Source organism: Eretmochelys imbricata, chromosome 5, assembly GCF_965152235.1.
Source record: "Eretmochelys imbricata isolate rEreImb1 chromosome 5, rEreImb1.hap1, whole genome shotgun sequence".
NCBI lineage: Eukaryota > Metazoa > Chordata > Testudines > Cheloniidae > Eretmochelys > Eretmochelys imbricata.
Genome location: NC_135576.1, coordinates 95,173,235 through 95,192,524, shown reverse-complemented (window position 1 = coordinate 95,192,524; position 19,290 = coordinate 95,173,235). Strand labels below are relative to the sequence as shown.

The 19,290-nt window shown below is 39.3% G+C and overlaps 1 protein-coding gene across 4 annotated transcripts in view; it reads left to right on the top strand.

The window, feature by feature from the left end:
- VPS13A (vacuolar protein sorting 13 homolog A) overlaps positions 1 to 19,290 on the top strand; it is a 285,176-nt gene that overhangs the window by 104,129 nt on the left and 161,757 nt on the right. For 3 of the 4 annotated variants that reach the window (XR_013346200.1, XR_013346201.1, XM_077817553.1), the window contains exons 24-37: positions 2,558 to 2,642; positions 4,253 to 4,425; positions 6,028 to 6,184; positions 7,017 to 7,096; positions 7,271 to 7,330; positions 7,428 to 7,581; positions 8,659 to 8,775; positions 8,856 to 8,959; positions 9,464 to 9,631; positions 10,375 to 10,679; positions 12,209 to 12,356; positions 13,438 to 13,588; positions 14,506 to 14,630; positions 18,665 to 18,834. Coding sequence is in view for 2 of the 4 variants with exons in the window: in XM_077817553.1 (XP_077673679.1) it covers positions 2,558 to 2,642; positions 4,253 to 4,425; positions 6,028 to 6,184; positions 7,017 to 7,096; positions 7,271 to 7,330; positions 7,428 to 7,581; positions 8,659 to 8,775; positions 8,856 to 8,959; positions 9,464 to 9,631; positions 10,375 to 10,679; positions 12,209 to 12,356; positions 13,438 to 13,588; positions 14,506 to 14,630; positions 18,665 to 18,834 (1,997 nt within the window). In the remaining 2 variants the exon portion in view is untranslated. The remainder of the gene's footprint in view (positions 1 to 2,557; positions 2,643 to 4,252; positions 4,426 to 6,027; positions 6,185 to 7,016; positions 7,097 to 7,270; positions 7,331 to 7,427; positions 7,582 to 8,658; positions 8,776 to 8,855; positions 8,960 to 9,463; positions 9,632 to 10,374; positions 10,680 to 12,208; positions 12,357 to 13,437; positions 13,589 to 14,505; positions 14,631 to 18,664; positions 18,835 to 19,290) is intronic. The other variant, XM_077817554.1, reaches the window with a different exon arrangement.

The window sequence follows — 19,290 nt, the reverse complement described above, 5'->3', positions numbered from 1 at the left end:
CTCAAAAACATGAGACACTCCTTCCTGAGTTTGCAGATTCTTGCCAGAAATTTACTATGTGACAGCCATCTAACTTCTGTATGAAGCAGAAGTTTCTGGTGCAACAATCCCATTTCTTCACATAGCACTGAGAAGAGGCATACGTTTGGTGGTCAAGCTTTTATGAAGTTCACAACTTTGACAGCAGTGGTCAGTACATCTGACATCTGCTTTTGCCATTTCATTCATGGCTCCAGTGCCTCTCTGCAACTGTATGGTGCAACAGCTTTCATCTGAGCAACAAGTTCATTACTGCATCCAGTCATGACTTTTGCCCCATCCATACAAATCTTGACACAACGATTCTACTAAATGTTTTTATCCGTCATGTACTGGTCTAAAATTTTGAACAACTCTTCAGCAGTAGTTCTTGTTGGGACAGAACGGCAAAATAAAGTCTCTTTGATCTGAGATGAGTAGATGTATCTTATGAAAACCATCATTTGTGCTTCCTTGGCAAAGTCAGTGCTCTTGTCAACTTGTAGTGTGAAAAAAGGGCTGCATCTCACTACTTTGATCTCCTTCTTGACATCTCCTGCCAAATCAGCAATTCTGCAGCTAACTGTGTTTTCAGATAGTAGCATGAGACTCTGTTGGTCAGCAATCTTTTTTCCCCATATTATCAATGCCATTTCAATCGCTGCTGGCAGCACATGACTGTGACCAATCAAACGAAACTTTTCACTTCTTGGTGTTTGACGAGAGACCGCGTCAGATGCTTAAAGTGCTTAGGGCAGTGTTCTTTGATTCATCTGTCCTTTCAGTTGAAAGAGCTTTTGTTTTTTTAAAAAAAAAAAATCTTGTGGTTTTATCTTTGAGGGCATGATGTTTGGTCTCCAAATGGCACTTTAGTTTTCTTGGATTCTTGCTATTCTGAGCAAGAACTTCAGCACAAACAACACATTGCAGTCGAGGACTATATGAACCCCAAGTCCAAGCAGGAAGGATATTTACTATTTTTCATGGCTCTATTTATTCCTTCCCCAGAATCAGCATGTCAGTTTTTCACCTCACGAAACATTCCATTCACTCAGAATTGTCGAACACCAAAACAATTGATCTCCAATAGAGTACAAAGAACATCTGAGTGAAACCTCACACTCACATCAGCTATATAGCATGTGGGAGTTAGGAGGTGCTGACTTGGCATGAGCACATTGGTTAAGGAAGTTTTGGTACTATGCTCTGGTAATCTTGTGATTTGAGGGACAAAACCGATGTGTAACAGCAGCAATAGGATCTTTCTGAAGGGGAATTCGTAGTATGGCCCTTATTTTCTCTTATTTTATTTTAATTTAAAAATCTGGAGAAAATTGGTAAAAACCAAAAATGAAGTGCAGCTGGTGGCAGTGCTCAAATTATAGGGGGCTCTGGGGTTTGGGTGGGCTCCCTTACTACTTTTAGGGGCTACTTCACTTCTTATGTGGCTAACAGCAGGGCTAAGAGCTGCAGAGAAAGAAGAATGTAAGGGGTAGTGGCAGGTATAAGGGGTCCTATGCTGGGTATAGAAGGGGAAATTTATGGTGAGGTGGAAGGCAAGGGGTAATAGGTAGGGGAGATGGGGGAGTTAGGGGTAGGGCAGGAGGAACAGTTATGGGGAGGGGAGGCTGGGGCAAAAGACGGGGAGTTGCACAGTAGGAGCAGGCAAGAATCTTTAGGGGTAGGGGAGGAGGCAGGGGCTGGGTTTGAGGGTGAGGTGCACAGTACCCAGGGAGATTGGGGTTGCTAACCGTGTGGCACTTGAGGAAGCCTTCAGCTCCCTGCAGCACTTGGTTTGTCTTGGCTGCTGGGACCCAAGTCCTGCCCATCTCGCTCCCCAGAGCGCTGTGCTGAAAGGCTGGGGTCAGGAGGAGAGTATAAGGCTGTACCTCATGAGTACTGGCCCCCTGCCAGACAGAGCCCCGTATTGACCCTGGCCCTTCAGCATGGCCCCATCTACTTCTCCTACTTTGCTTACTTCTCCAGGCTCTGTCTGGCAGGGGAGGAGGACAGCACTCTGTGCTCTTGGGCTGCGCTGAAGCACTGGAATCAGGAGGGGGCCCTGTCCAGTAGGGGGCTCAGTACTCCTGGTGTTCAGCCTTCCACTCCCCACTTGCAGAGTCTCTGCCGACCTGCCCAGCAGAGGAGGGTAACTGCCAGTTGGTGGCTGCTGCAACTGTAACAGTGAGGGAGTGAGACAGGCAGGGAGCCTGGTCCTGGCAGCCAGGACTGCTGACACAGAGCCCCATCCACTTTCCTTGCTGGACAGAGCCCCGTGCTGACCCTGGCCCTTCATGATCTGCCAGGTCCTCATGCCCAGGAAGGCGTGCCCACAATTTGGAAACTTCTGATTTAAGGTGTTATTTTTAACAGATAATTAAAAATCATTGATACAGAAATGTTTTCTTATTACTGTAAAGTCATAAAATATATACAAATTAGTTGTCTGAAATAGCTGTAGTCAGTCAAAATGGACAGGAAAATTGAATTAAAATATTTTTAAATTAGTTTTTTTTTTTCATCTTGTCTTCTGTTTCAGATTGCAGTAACTCCTCTGCTTGCAACACCGCATGTCTCACAAAATGTACTTCCATTTTTGGAACTTCATTCATTAACTGAGTCAGGTAAAGATAAACTATTTTAGAGCACATTTTCTTAAATAGGTACTATAATATGTCAATAAAAATTATTAAATTAAGTGCAATATTAAGAATACAAAGATGGTGAAAAGTAAACATAAAAAACTACAATATTCTAATGTGGCGTTGTGTAATTATTTTTGTTAGTATTTGGGGGCTCTGATTCATAAGTTCATGTTGAGCATAAAGATATGATCAAGCTTCTGAGTATGTATCATTTTCTTCCCCAGTTGGAAGATTCAGGTGATGTGGAGAGAACTGTTGTGTCATAACTATTTCATTGTATGTCTTCTAACAAACAGGAATGGTGATTTTTTTTTTGCTGCCTGTTTCCTTTTCTATGCTTTGAATATGCTGGATGGTCGTATGTTCAAGTGAGAGAGTACCTTTTACTTTCTTTTAAAATCTTTGTGCAAAATTTGTTTTAATGGCCAGAAAACATTCATGAGACTGCATAAATTAAAAATGAGTTCAAAATATATCGTATGTTTATCGGTAGCCACTTGGAAGTTTGTGTGCGGCAGAGTTTTTGCTCTTTTTAAAAAGAGCACTCTCACACAGGAGCACATTTGGGGCAGGGCAAGGAGGAGATGTTCATGCAAAAAAAAAAAAAAAAAAGAAAAAAAATCCAGTATTTTATGTTTTTGCTGCTGTTGAAAATACTCTTGCTTAAGGCTTCCCCATTCGAGCTCATGATTTTTTTTCTGAATGATACTGCAGTGAAATAATAACGATCAAATAGAAGATGTGCCATGAGAGACAAATCACGTTTGAATACATATTTTTATAAGGCGGTTATAAAATCCCATTTGTAGATTACATTTAAAAAGTTTAGTTACATAGGTTAATGGTGTTTCTAGTATTAAAGACCTCCTTAAATGTAAAAACGATCATCAATATAAAAAGAACATCTGACCACTTTTTTGCTTACTTTTACATGTAATATATATGATCATTTAAAACAAGATTAGAGAAAAATATAATTCTCCTTTTTTTTAAAAAATTTTCACTGAGTGCTCTCAATGCAGAGTGTAGTTCACTTCCCCACTTGTTTGTGTGAGTTATTCACATGGCAACAGTGGAGAGTAAAACATTTTCTTAAAATTACAAAAGATGAGAGAGAGACAGACAGACCAAGGGCAGATGTATCTGTAACCACTTTTAAGTCATTTTTTAAAAGAAAGACTAGATTTCAAATTGATATATTTCTGATTTTACTTGTATTACATTGTACGTGGAGCTGTTTGATCATTTATTATTTTAATAGTTAGTTGGGCATTATTTTAATTTCATTCCTGTGTTTTGCTCTATATGGTGCATTTAGACATTCTGTCACATACATATCTTCTCTATATATCACACATTCAGTCTTTATCAAAGAATGGCGTTTTCAAAATACACTCAAAGAGCCCTTTAAAAGCTTTAACCTTATCGTTGATTGTGTCTAATTATTTACTAGATAATCTTACCATATTCATGTGTAATTGTCCATAGATGATATTTCAAATAAATTCTGTACTATATTATTGCAAAATAACTTTTGGTATGAAATTTAAATAGTCATGAAGTGATCATTAATAAAACTTTAAATTTAGAATCGGAAGAAGAATTTTATGATGCCCCCACCAGTCCTGTGGAGGAGATGCCATTTTTTGAGGCATCTTCAGGCTCTCTGACCAGGGTTAACAGTGCCAGAAGGAAAAGGGTACAGAAGCAAGAATCTTTGAAGAATATGACAGAATTCCAGCTAAGATTTGAAATACCTGAGGTAATGTAACTTTTTTTTTCTTTCTCCTAAATATACTCTAGTCTGCATCTAGCATCTCCACAACGTGGTTCATGTATGTTGCTTATGCCTATGTTCAAATCCTCATTAATGCCATTGTTGCCTCTTGGTTTGATGGCTGCAGCTCTTCCGTGGCCTCCAAGTCCCAACTGTCCAAAGTCTAACATGTGCAGGATGCAACTGCCTGCGTTCTTGTCTGCATGAAGAAATACATCCCTTCACTCTATTCTCAAACACCTCCACTATCTTTCCATTTATTTCATTTTTGAGTTTACTTTTACTCTATGCTTTCTTTAAAAATAAAACTACTATGTTCTTGTTCTCTTTTACTTCCCAGCTTTATCTCCCCTTCTCCAAAACTTTCCATGGTCAGTGGGAGAGCCATGTCTGCAGCTCTTTCCATCTGGAACAGCCTTTCTGCCCCATTAATGCTCCATCTTTAAACAGTTACCTTAAAATCTAACAGTATTCATTTTGCTAGCTATCTTTGGTTTCTCTTGGCCTCTGTTATTGGTCTCATGACTAAATATTTGGCACATTTACTGTGCAGGGTTTTGGTTTTATTTGCATTATTTTTCCCTATAAATTATGCTATGCACTATCTTTTTAACTATGTAAAGCTACCTCAGGTCAGTGCTTGTATGAAAGACATTATATGAAATAAAGTTTTGATGAGTTGTCTTGTACTCTCATGCAGAACACTTGGCTCATAAAAATCATGAAAGTTATTATTTTTGTTTGGATTATGGTAATACCTTCAATATGGTAGGTCCTCTCCAGATGTAGGATGCAGACGCTTGCCCACTGTGTTGACAGACTAAGAATAAGTGTAGTTCTGAAAGTCTTATCTGTACATAAAATCTAACACTTTCTGTATTTGAAATTTGCCTATATCGGGGTTCTTAAACTATTTCATAGTGTAGATTATATTGATAGAGGCGTCTATTATGTATGGTGTTCCTTTCCCATTCATTGGATTTAGTACTTGAGGGGAGCTCCTGTTTCCTCTACTTCGTATGTAGGACCAGCCTCTAGTAGAAAGAGAGAGAGATTTGGTCTCCTTGTTTCGATTGTTCTCTTTGAAGTGAAGAACCGAAGACCTGTAGAAGCAGCTGGAAACAAGGAATGCCTGTGCCATGAGACCAACCTTGTTCTCCATTGAACACGGCTGTGTGACTGTAGTGCAGACTGCGGTGTTAAATGATGGTCAGACAGAGGGACAGATCCCCAGCCAATGTAAATCAGCATAGCTCATTTGAAATCAGTAGAGCTATACTAGATTACGTGAGCTGAGAATCTGGCTCTGAATGAGATTAACTTTCTTGAACTGTTTGTGGAGCTGCTTTTAAGAATGAAGTTTTATTTCATACACATTCTTCTTTTGCTGTTTTGTTTTACAGAAATGGCAGCATCCAGTATTAGCAATTTTAATACTGAATGGATATTCTTCAGAGTTTTTTCAAGGAACATTTTCTGTCTAAAATTATATTTGAATTGGATATTCACTGAATACGAACTCTGATGAAACTATACTTTGTGTGTCACCATTATCACATTATGCCTTATTATGTTGTTTTTTCCCAGGTCTTAATGCAGTTGTGTCGTCTTGCTGATGGTACTGAAAAGCCTGTGCTGCAGCTAGAAGTTGTAGGATTAGGCACTGAACTTAAACTAAGAACATTTGATATGGCTGTAAATGCTTTTCTTAGAGAAGTCTGTTTACTGTGTCCAGAGTATATGGGTAAGAATGTACATGATGCTCTAAAATTGATTAGCAGATCTACAATAGTATGGTGAAGAGTTCATTTCAGAAAGTCTGTTGGGCTCCCTTATGTCAGCTAAAGTTGCAGGATCCATTCCTCAAAAATTAATAGTGGGAGAGAGAAACCAATTATTCCTGGACAGTATTTCTTTCACTTTACCCCTTTTGATACCAGGAAAAGTACATCATCCATAAAATCCCCTGTTCTTAGGCCACATGAGACATGTCATCACTTCCATGAACCCTTTTTTTTATTACAATCATCCTTGTCCCGCAAGACACATGATTGTAACCGCCATGGGAATCACCTGTATATCTCCAACAATTGGATTTTATTTCATAGATAAGACTGTACCAGCATGCACTCTGGTTGCCATGTTTGTGTGTAATATTGTAGGTTTTCATTTAAAAAAATATTTTTGCCCTAATGATTGCAAAGGAAATCTTACAAATCATGAACCAGTGCGCTGCTGTGTTCTTGAAATTGCTTCCTGAGTAAAATCCAACTCAGAGCTGTATACTGCTTTGGTACGTTACAATGGGGAGCTAACTATGCTGCTCAATGATCACAGTCCAAATGTCAACATTAACTGTGTTGCTGCTGATCATTTTAGCAGAAACATTCAATTATTTTGTGGTATGGATGGGTCACTGCTGATCCTACGCTACAGTGACAGTCTGCTTTATAATCCCATATGCATTTACATAACTGATTATAAAACACTTGTATATTAAGTTTTAATTATTTGCATTTTCTTGAAAAAATAAGTGTCAACCAAGCTATTTTAACATTAATTTTTTTAAAAAAAAGATGATAAAGACAAACCTGTTTACATCATTACAACTTTGGATAATACAGAGGATGATCTTCTTACACTGGAATATGTAAAGGTAAGAAAACTTTAGAAATGTCATTTCCTTAATCTTTCTGGTGACTTTCTTTAAAATTGTTTGTGTATATGGTATCTAAAAAGTAAAATGCATGGAGCTGTAGTAGGTTTTGCAGTAAACTTTCTGTATGAAGTTTGCAGATTTTTATTTTAATTATTTTTTCTGCGGGAATAGGCTGATATTAATGGACCCGAATTGAAAACTGCTTACAAGAATGTTCTGCAGCTGTTAAAGGTATGATTATCATTTGTTTTTACGTTTGTGTATTATTCTTATTTTGGAAAAAGCTTTTTGGAAAATATGTTCCGGCTAAAAATGCCTTTTTTTGTAGGTGAATTTCTCCTCTCTAGATGTTCATTTGCATAATGAAGCACTTCTAAATGCCATGAATTACCTAAATAATCTTCTACCAAAACAAGAGACTAAAATAACAGAAGAGCTAGTCCAGGAAAAAGAAGAGAAAAAGGATGTTCTTAAAAAATTAAGTAAGTTGGTTTTTATCTTGGTTCCCCCCGCTTCTTTTTGCTTTGCCCTTTATCCACCATCCCCCCACCACATGGGACATGTGACCATGTCCTTAGTTGCAGAGGTGGGGAGAAGTTCTTGATGACAGAGAAAATGTTAACTGTTGGAAGATGGAGAAGTAGAGAGCCCTTCAGTCATATAAGCCTGGAAATGAAGGAAAGGAAGAATAATTATTGAAATCAAACTTTTTTCACTCCACTGGTCAATAGCACTTATGAAAAAGCATGAGAAGAGCAGAAATGGATTGTTTTCAGGCAGAACGCTGTGTAAGAATGTTGACTATTAGTTTTATGCATCTTTGTGGATCCAGGCACTCAATACCAGGGATATACTAGGGGCCTCAACCAGTTCTTTCTTACTGTGTCAGTGGTTAGTACAGATACCCTCATTCAACCTTCTCCAAGTTGTTGGCATAGGCTAATTAATGTCAGTTTGGTCCAATATGTAAATTGGAACCTGTCTGGCTATTGGTTGTTCTGCACCTGTTGTACAGTTTAATTGGATCCCTGTTCCAGTTTGATTTATGCCCACCTGTTCAAGCCTGCAACTGTGTATCGGATCCCTAATGGTGGATGTTGTGTGCAGATTTTAAATGTTGACTGTGGACTAGTATGCCATTCCACATGCACTTAATGTATTTTGGTATGATTTGAGGCTTCCCTATATACACTGCGGATTCCTTGGTGCCATTTCTGCCCTTGGGGCCATTGGTAGTTGGTATAATGCTCAAAATTATGCCGGGGCATTGGCCAGATGCAGAGTAGGCTAGGGATAAGAGGAGCACAAAGTCCCCTTTTCACACCCATTTTCCTCACCTCTTGGAATTGCATTTAGTTTTCCTTTTGGAGCTGCACTTTGTTCCCTCTGTACTAGAAAAGGATCAATGTGTGTTTATTTTTAAAAAATTAAATAAAGTTACAAACTAAGCCTACAACTAAACTTGGAACGGGTAATATGTGTCTATCATCACTATGATCTAGGTATTAGCATAATACAAATAATTAATAATAATAGTGTTGGTTTCAATTTTCTCACAGCATCAAAAAAATCCAAGTATGAGGATGTCATAGACCTACATGTCTGTGCAGATTTATCCTGTTTGCGGGTTTTTATTAGAGAACAAAAGCGCAGAATATCTGAAATTCACGTAGAAGGTAAGAGTGAAAGTTTGAACATGTAATTACAAAATACTAACAGATATCAGTTAATTTTGTTACTCTTTTTTTTTTTTTAGGTCTTGATTGCCAAGTGATCATGAGGAAAGCAGCAACTGAAGTGTTTGCAAAATTAAAGAACATAGTTGTTATGGATTCTGATGATATGGCGTTGCATAAAAAGGTATGAATGCTCATATATGCTATTGATTTCTGTTGCCTGGTGGACAGACACTAATTCTGGCTTAATTATTGGGGTCTACCATCTAGCATTATTTTCTCTATTGCTCTGTGTGGGTGCTGGGATCATTGTTCGCAGTAAGAGGTATGTGCCTGATTGTCCAAGAACCTAAAATGTCAGTCCCCGCACAACTCTGTGACTGCTGTATTAAAAAACAACAACAACAAAACAGCTTTCTGTGGCTCATACACTAAGCTGTCCTTTACTACTTACTATAATGACTTCAGTGAGCTGATTTACACCTGCTGAGATTATAGTCCAATACTTAAAATTCTCCCACGGATTTTCAAACTCAGTATTTGTAAAATTCTTTACAATCCATAGATAAAACAGAGCCTAGAAGTATGAAGTGTTACTACTTTTTGTAATAGGCTGTAGTGAAAATATTTTAATAATGAACTTCTTCAGTGTTAGGTTTGAGTTAATTACCCTTTTCTCTGTTTTAAGGCTCTTTATATCACAGGAAAAGAAGTCTTCAGTTTTAAAATGGTGTCGTACGTGGATGCTACAGATGGTGCTGCCTATACAAATATGAATATTGTGGACAGCCAGGTTTATTTAACTGTTGGTTGCATTCAAGTAGTTTTTGTCAACAAGTTTGTTTCAGCTATTTTGGTAAGTCAAATCTTTGTCTCGTCTCCCACCCCACCCCAGCTTCTTTTAGACATGTCCAACCGCAAGTGGAAGGAGGCACATGCAAGATGATATATATTTATATGAGCTCCCTTATTTTTGTACAAGGTTCCATTTAATGTTCAGAAATTGAAAGAGTTTTCTTCCAAAATTACAAAATTACAACTCCTCCACATTCACATGCTGGAACTGAAAAGCTAAAACTTCAGTGCTTCTGTAACTCTGCAGTTGTTGTTATTATTATTATTCATCATTACTCTCACACTTCTTTTTATGGTACATGACCAGATTTTAAATTCACATACACAGTTTGCTGTCACATGACATTGGAGAATAAAACAATCAGAATGAATGCCTCTTGCATACAATTTTCCAAAGCTAACGAGTATGCACAAACTTGGAATAGGTTACATGTAATTCCTCAGAATCATGATGGAAGGTCTTTAGTGTTGGAACTCCATTTTTAATATACAGTATATAAATAATTGTACACACATACTTCATTTCCAGTATATATTATTCTTCATTATTCTTAGTATTAGAATACTTCATTATTCTATAAAAGCATCTCTATAGGCAAATTAGGTGAGTGTATAATATTGCCAGCACTTAAGACACACAATATAGCATTTGAGGTGGAATTTTAAAGGGTAATTAATGATTAATAAATGTAATATTCCCGTGATTAATATCAGATGTAATGATAGTTTCTAATTATTTTCTAGGCTTTTATAAATAACTTCCAAGCTGCTAAGGAAGCTATTACCGAGGCAACTGTTCAAGCAGCAGGGAAAGCAGCTACAGGTGTAAAAGAATTGGCACAACGGAGTTCCCGAATCGCACTGGATATTAATATTAAAGCACCTGTAATCATAGTGCCACAGTCAGCAGATTCTACTAATGTCCTTGTTGCTGATTTTGGTCTAATTACCATGAATAATCAGTTCTCTGTTAAAACAAAGGCACGATGTAGCCTTCCACCTGTTATTGACTCTATGACAGTGAAGCTGAGTGAACTAAAACTATACAGGTAACCTAATATGTATGTGTGGTTTTTTTAAAGTCAATTTAATTCTTCTGAAATACCTCATATTGACAATTCTTCAAAATGAAGTGCTTTTATCTGAAGACCAGGTTTATGGTTATCACTTACATAGCACCATTAAAAAGAAAAGGAGTACTAGTGACACCTTAGAGACCAACCAATTTATTTGAGCATAAGCTTTCGTGAGCTACAGCTCACTTCATCGGATGTATTCAGTGGAAAATACAGTGGAAATCCTGGACGCCCCATCATCTCAGGCATTGGCATCCTGGCAGCAGGATTGTCTCGCTATGTAGACTCCCTCCTCAGGCCCTACGCTACCAGCACACCCAGCTATCTTCGAGACACAACTGACTTCCTGAGGAAACTACAATCCATTGGTGATCTTCCTGAAAACACCATCCTGGCCACTATGGATGTAGAAGCCCTCTACACCAACATTCCACACTAATATGGACTACGAGCCGTCAGGAACAGTATCCCCGATAATGTCACAGCAAACCTGGTGGCTGAACATCACTACAAAGGTTTTCTCCTCCTCTCTCCTCCTGGTAATAGCTCATCTAAAGTGATCACTCTCCTTACAGTGTGTATGATAATGCCCATTTTTTCATGTTCTGTGTGTATATAAATCTCCTCACTGTATTTTCCACTGAATGTATCCGATGAAGTGAGCTGTAGCTCACGAAAGCTTATGCTCAGATAAATTGGTTAGTCTCTAAGGTGCCCCAAGTACTCCTTTTCTTTTTGCGAATACAGACTAACACGGCTGCTACTCTTGAAACATAGCACCACTAGTGTACGTGACACTCTACAAATAAATCACAAACAGAAAAGTTTGTGAGAAAATAATTAAGGTTGTTTAACGAAAATATCCACCTACACCAGCAGTTCTCAATCCGCGGGCCACATGCGACCCAATTAGCACACATCCCAGGTCAGCTGTATGCTCAATGCCAGCTCACGTGGCAGAGTCCAGGTTCCTGGCTGCCTGGTGTGGTGTGGTGCGGGCTGTACCACAGCCCAGCGTGGCAGGGTCAGGGTCTTGTTGGGTCTGGCGGCCCACCACGCAGGGTCGGGGGCCCGGGGCAGCCACATGTTGGTGGTCTGGGCAGCTGTCCGGCTGCCCCTGCATGGCAAGGGTTCGGGGCAGGCAACCCACCAGCCCCACACAACAGGGTTCGGGGTCTGGGCTGCCGCTGCCCTGCCACTCAGCCCCTGTAGCCCAAGTAACACGTTGTGACTTGCATATGCAGCCCACAATGATAAATAAGTTGAGAACCACTGACCTCCACAAACCCTTCAATAGAAGAAAATATCCAATTAGGGTATCCTTGTTTGGCATTCCTTAATCCTCACACAGAATTCACTTCTTACAGGGACAAGTTCTATTCCTCTCTATATAGATAGTATTCAAAAGGGTTAGGCAAATGCAAAAATGTTTCATAGTTGTGTTCTTCAGATTTTCAGTGAAGGATATTGAGTTATGAACATCATTTTATTTCTATCCACAGAACACATTTTGAGAGAGGTTCGTTACAAAGTGAAATACAGCTGTTGCAGCCACTAAATTTGGAAGTTACTGTTGAACGGAATTTAGCTGCTGCCTGGTATAGCGAAGTGCCTGATATTAAAATACTTGGACGACTTAAACCTATAAATGTAAGTGTCCAGTACTGGAAATGACTCAGAAATATTTGTGGGAAGCTAATGAATTTTACTTCCCACAAAAGCAAACCTTCTTGACTTGGTGGTTATTTGGTTCAGAGAGGTATAGGTAGAGTGGATTTTCACTGATAAGGTTGAAAAAGGAGGGGGTCGATAAGTGATAAGGTGATAAGTGAGAGCTTACAATGGCTTTTTCAAGCACTGGACTAGGATAATGTGAAATGCAGGCAGGCATTATGTCTCCTTTATTATTATAATAGCGTAGCTCACGCCTGACCTGCAATATCCTTGATTTACCTGTGTATTGGGTATTTTGTACACCCTTTCAGGTATGGTTTGAAACAAGTTCATGTATTCTTTTTCACAGCCTATTCATGTGGGTTTGAACCTATGTTAATTAAAAATCAGGATTGAACAAATGTGTGTTTTCCACAGTGTACTCTCATTAAAAGTATATGGACAAGGTTTGTGTTCTGTGTTTGTACAAATACATTGGTTTGCCAGGCTTAGAAACAAGACTAATGACTTCATGTTGGAAAGTATTATGTGACTGGCCCCATATGACAACTTTCAACAAATATGATTCATGCTCTAAATGCATCTGTTAACAGATGTATACCCACATATAGCCAAATAGTTCATACCCAGCTACCTAGCTTTTAATTGAAAGTTTGCATAGCTGCACTAAATAATATGTGAACCATTGCTGGTGTGCATACACAACCTGAATTCTAGCCAAAGCTAATTTTAAGTACATAGAAGGCTTTATACAACTGTTTTTCATGGTTCTAGTCTTCTGAGCAAAGACTCAAATATGCTAATTTGTGTTATTGGGATATAGCAGCATAAAGAGTTATTACCAACTAATAAATAAATCTCCTATTTTGTTAGTAAATACTTCTCTTTTGAGAACAAATTTTGGAGAGGAGAATGTTTGAGAAACGGACTGCAGGGGAGTGAGAAATAGTGCCTTTTAGTTGCCATATTTTTTTTTAAAGTGAGTGAGATTGCTATATTCAGAGTAAAATAAGGTTTGTTCTCCAAGGTTAGCCTTTTTTTTATTATTATTTTTAAGCTCATTCTCAGTCAGGAGGACTTAACCACTATATTGAGGACACTGAATGAAAATTTAGGGGACAGTTCTGGTGCTCCACCTCCTTTACCAGAACCAAAAGATACAAGTAGCAGCTGCAGCGATGCCCTCAGTACTTCCCAGCATTCTGCAGGTATGTTCTTTAAGCTTAAGCAACAATCCAGAAGCATTATATGGTATTTACAGGTTAACTCTTCCAGTGGATTTACAAGGATGTCTCCTTTAACTGTGTTTAAATGTTATGTTTATATGCAGTGGCCTTGTTTAAAGTTTTTTATCTAATTTATTCTTAATATATCCAAAGTGGATGTAGGGTTAGAAAAAAGACAAATAACTTTCTGCAGTAGATCTTGTGACATTAGAATGTTTTACTATAAAAGTTGTATAGCGTCCAGCTTTATTGACAATTTAAGCATCTGCATAAAACATTCAATAAACTGTCAATTAGGGTTGGTAATGTTTATGGAGAGTACTTTGCTTTTTAGTATCAGTTATTTCCCTCTATTTATGATGATCTTTTCTTTCTGTTACTACATTAAAACTGTTTATCCCTCAGAATCACAGTATAACAGGATCACTGAAAATCTTTATTTTTACTACCAGAGCTCCTGTAGGGCTCATTGTGCAATACAGTGTATGGACACATAATAAAAAAGTCTAGATAAGCAGGACAGACAAAAGCACAAAGTAAAAAAAGATAGGCCTTGATAATTACCCTCATCCAACACCTGCCCTCCCCCCGCCCCCATATATCAGATTATATAAACCTCCTAATGCATGAGCATGTAATCCTAAATAGTGTTAACAGGAACTAGGAATGTGTGTTTTTCCTTGTTGTGGAATTCTGATAGTTAGAATGATATTTTTATGTAATTTTCAGTTTAAAATAAGACTTTGCCATACAGAAGAATTGATTTAGTAAAGTCAAATTATCTTTGGGCTGAAGTGGGGGGAGGATGTAGTCATATGAAGACTGCTATGCATTGAGGAATGTGTAATTTTCTATTTTGCTGTTAGTTTTAGTGCTAATGCATCTTCCATTTTTAAAAGGAACAACTATGGTAACAACTGCTGTGGTGGAATTACATTCACCTGTTAAAGTTAAAACAACACTAAAACTGGACTTCCTATTCGACTCTCTCACTTTGGTATTATATAGTCCAAAGTCTAAACAGGTAAACAAAACTTCATGTTATTAAAGAAAACAAATTAGTAATCTTACTGAAAATGCTGGCAATTCTGAACAGGAAAATGTGAATTAGAGGATATTACACAGGAATAGCTCAAGGGCAGTGGTTACAAACTGTAGTCACAGATTTATTCACGATACTACAGAAAACAGAATAGGGAAACTCTGTCTCTGAAGCTTATTGTGTGATTTGACTCTCATTTTCCAGGAAATTTAACCTTGGATAAAACAAAGTGTGAAACTACAGATGGATTTGCTTTGTTTTTGATTAAATTGTGGCGGTGGGTTGAAAATTGGGGTTGTACTATGAAGCTAGCTTCTATCTTAATGTGGACTCAAAATCATCATACTTAGATTCATAGATATTAAGGTCAGAAGGAACCATTATGATCATTTAGTCTGACCTCCTGCACAATGCAGGCCACAGAATCTAACCCACCCACTTCTGCAATAAACCTGTCACCTATGTCTGAGCTATTGAAGTCCTCAAATCATGGTTTAAAGATTTCAAGGTGCAGAGAATCCTCCAGCAAGTGACCCATGCCCCATGCTACAGAGGAAGGCAAAAAAATCCCAGGGCCTCTTCTAATCTGCCCTGGAGGAAAATTCCTTCCCGACCCCAAATATGGCAGTCAGCTGAACCCTGAGCATGTGGGCAAGATTCATCAACCAGATAACCCAGGAAAGAATTCTCTGTAGTAACTCAGATCCCCCCCCCATCTAACATCCCATCACAGGCCATTGGGCCTATTTACCATGAATAGTTAAAGATCAATTAACTGCCAATTGATCAATTACTTGTCAGCTAACCTCCACTTAGAAGGTTTAGTTGGGCATGTTTTCCTGTGAGCTTCTGCTTACAGTTTGTCATGAGTTTAACTCTTGATAAGTTAATCAGTCTTGTCTCTAACATTTTAGAACAGAGGTTCTCAAACTGTGGTCCATGGACCATGGTGGTCTGCGAGCTCCATTCAGGTGGTCCACGGATAGATCCCTCTAAGGTGCGCGCCTGGGCGCCCGCACACAAGAGAATGAAGGGCCACCCACCTAATTAGTGGAGCCGCGCAGGATTGGCTCCACTAATTAGGTGCCTGGACCCTGGAGAAGACTCACATGTAAGGTGAAGTCGTGGCCTTGGGCAGATTAGGGGGGAATGGGGTGAGAAGAGGGGGTGGGAGAAATTAGGGACATGCAGGGCTGCGGCGGCCAGAGAAAGAGGCAACTTTCCTCAGGTCTAGGGCTGCGGCTGCTGGGGAGAGACGGCTCTCCTTCCCAGCTTCAGCTCCGTGGCTGCTGTGGTGAGGGAGAGACCCCCCTCCTTCCCAGCCCCAGCTTGGGGACTGCCGTGGCTGGGGGGAGAGGGCACATCCATCACATTAGAAAGGTAAGACTACTGATATTAAAATATGAGTTGTGTGCTTTTATTTGTAGAATAAAAATATTTATTATTATTAAGGTTTTTTTTTATATAGCGCTTTTATTCAAAGCGCTTTACAATAGTTATCTAATGATACAAACAGCATTTGGAAAGATCATTAAGTGGTCCGCTGAGACCCTCAGCAATTTTCAAGTGGTTCGTGGGAAAAGAAACTTTGAGAACCACTGTTTTAGAACATAGTCATGTGCCTTAACCAACAACAGAGAAATTTACATATTTGTCTCTGTCATTAGAGTAGCAACCAGGTTTTATACTTTCTCTTTAGAACCCTTGGTTAGCGGTTTTGATAACTGTTGCAGACTATCCTTCTAACATTACCTGGTTGCTACTGGGAACAGTACTAAATAGTACCATAGGAGAATCATAGAAGATTAGGGTTGGAAGAGACGTCAGGAGGTCATCTAGTCCAACCCCCTGCTCAAAGCAGGACCAACACCAACTAAATCATCCCAGCCAGGGCTTTGTCAAGCCAGGTCTTAAAAACCTCTAAGAATGGAGATTCCACCACCTCCCTAGGTAACCCATTCCAGTGCTTCACCACCCTCCTAGTGAAATAGTGTTTCCTAATATCCAACCTAGACCTCCCCCACCGCTCCTTGTTCTGTCATCTGCCACCACTGAGAACAGCCAAGCTCCATCCTCTTTGGAACCTCCCTTCAGGTAGTTGAAGGCTGCTATCAAATCCCCCCTCACTCTTCTCTTCTGCAAACTAAACAAGCAGAATTTCCTCAGCCTCTCCTCGTAAGTCATGTACCCTAGCCCCCTGATCATTTTCATTGCCCTCCATTGGACTCTCTCCAATTTGTCCACATCCCTTCAGTAGTGGGGGGCTCAAAACTGGATACAGTACTCCAGATGTGGCCTTACCAGTGCCGAATAGAGGGGAATAATCACTTCCCTCGATCTGCTGGCAATGCTCCTACTAAAGCAGTCCAATATGCCGTTAGCCTTCTTGGCAACAAGGGCACACTGCTGACTTATATCCAGCTTCTCATCCACTGTAATCCCAGGTCCTTCTCTGCAGAACTGCTGCTTAGCCAGTCGGTCCCCAACCTGTAGCAGGGCATGGGATCCTTCAATCCTAACTGCAGGACTCTGTACTTGTCCTTGTTGAACCTTATCAGATTTCTTTTGGCCCAATCCTCCAATTTGTCTAGGTCACTCTGAACCCTATCCTTGCCCTCCAGAGTATCTACCTCTACCCCCAGCTAAGTGTAATCTGCAAACTTGCTGAGGGTGCAATCCATCCCATCATCCAGATCATTAATAAAGATGTTGAACAAAACTGGCTCCAGGACCAACCCTTGGGGTACTCTGCTTGATACCGGCTGCCAGCTAGACATTGAGTCATTGATCACTACCCTTGGAGCCCGACAATCTAGCCAGCTTTCTGTCTGCCTTGTACACCATTCATCCAATCCATACTTTTTAAACTCGCTGACAAGAATGCTGTGGGAGATGGTATCAAAAGCTTTGCTAAAGTCAAGAATATGTCTGCACTGCTTTCCCCATATCCACAGAGCCAGTTATCTCATCATAGAAGGCAGTCAGGTTGGTCAGGCATGACTTGCCCCAGTGAGAGTCCCCAGTGGGATCAGAGCTGGAAAACCGGGTTCCTACATCTTTCTCTGTGCAGTCCATGGTGGTGGTCTGGAAAAGCAAAGTGGCTGGATTGCACTGCATGCCAGCTGTGTCCAGTGTGTAGTGTATAGAGGACGGTTTCCAGCTGGTGCAAATTAGAGCAGCCCCCCACCCTCAGCTGCTCTATCCTGAGCTTAGCCAGAGGATCAAGGAGCTTCAACTAGTTGTTGGTTCTCAGACCACAGCTACACTGTGGGATAACTATAGCGCCATATCTATGACAGCATAACCCCAGGGGGTAGACATGTTCTGTGCAATAGAAGTGATTTTTCCTTCGCTGTAGGAACAGCACCTTCCTGAGTAGCTGTAGCTGTGTAGATGGAAGCATTCTTCCATCGACATAGCTATGTCTACGTTGGGAGTTGGGTCAGCATAGCTATGGTCAGGAATGTGAATTTTTCACAGCCCTGAGTGCCACAGCTATGTCGACCTAAATTGTAAATGTAGGCCATGGCCTCAGCTTCTCTTCTTCTTCCTATCCCCTTGGTGGCTGTGTGGAAATGGAAAGGTAAAAGTTTTATTTTAAAAAAATGCACTCTAGTCAAAATTAATAAAAATTAGTTTAAATTTGTTTCAAGTTTTAAAATGAATAAGAAGCTTTCAGTAACTGATGGCTTGAAACCTAGTCAAAATGATGCTTTAAAAAAATCTGATTTCTTGTGTAAAGTGGTGCACATTAGTGGCACCTTCTTATTGTAATGCACTAAAGGTAATACTTAGCCTTCGTGGAGCTCTCTCTGTATATCTGATTTCATGGTACTACAGAGTTTTGATTTAACTATACATTTCCTTTTTTAATCTTACATTTAATATGGTTGCAATTAAAACCGTTGCTAGTCAGACTGAGTCAAAAATGCTTCAAGTATAGTAGTTGTGAACAAATCTAGAAAAATGCTTTCTCTTTTTTATTTTGTGTAAGTTATGTTTCCTTTTTAAAACAGGTTTCTGCTTTGGATCAAAGAGATGATCTTTTGAAACTTGCTGAGTTTAAATTGGTCTTAATATCAGCTGCTGTCAAAATGTTGTCAGATGGTTCAATGAATGCTTCAGTCAAGTTAGCAAACTGCACATTAGATGATAAACGACTGACAGTCCAGAAGACAACTCCAAGGTGTTAATTTTGCATAAAAGATTAAATTGTTGTTCATCAGTGATTCTTGATTCATCCTAGGGCTGCTAACATTACCTACAAGTTGCTATTTGAGTTTGTTAAATTGCATGTCTTATAAATACAGTTTGGAAAGTAACTAACTAAAATTTGTGTGTATGCACAGATTGGACCTTTATTCTGCGTGCTACTTGCTCTTTCTTATGGATATTACTTGGGGCCTAGCAATATTGGTGGGATGATACTAATTGTATTATCAAGTTGGGGAAAAAAATAGGAACATGTAGAAACCCATTCCACTTTTACTTTTACAAGACAATAGATAAGATATATGGAGAGAATTGTGTCTATATATGTCAGTAGGAAATATTTTGGGGGTTTTTCAGTACAGCAATAAAATATATTTGTATCACTTAAGTGAACATTAAAATGCTGCTGAAAGAGGACATACTCAATAAT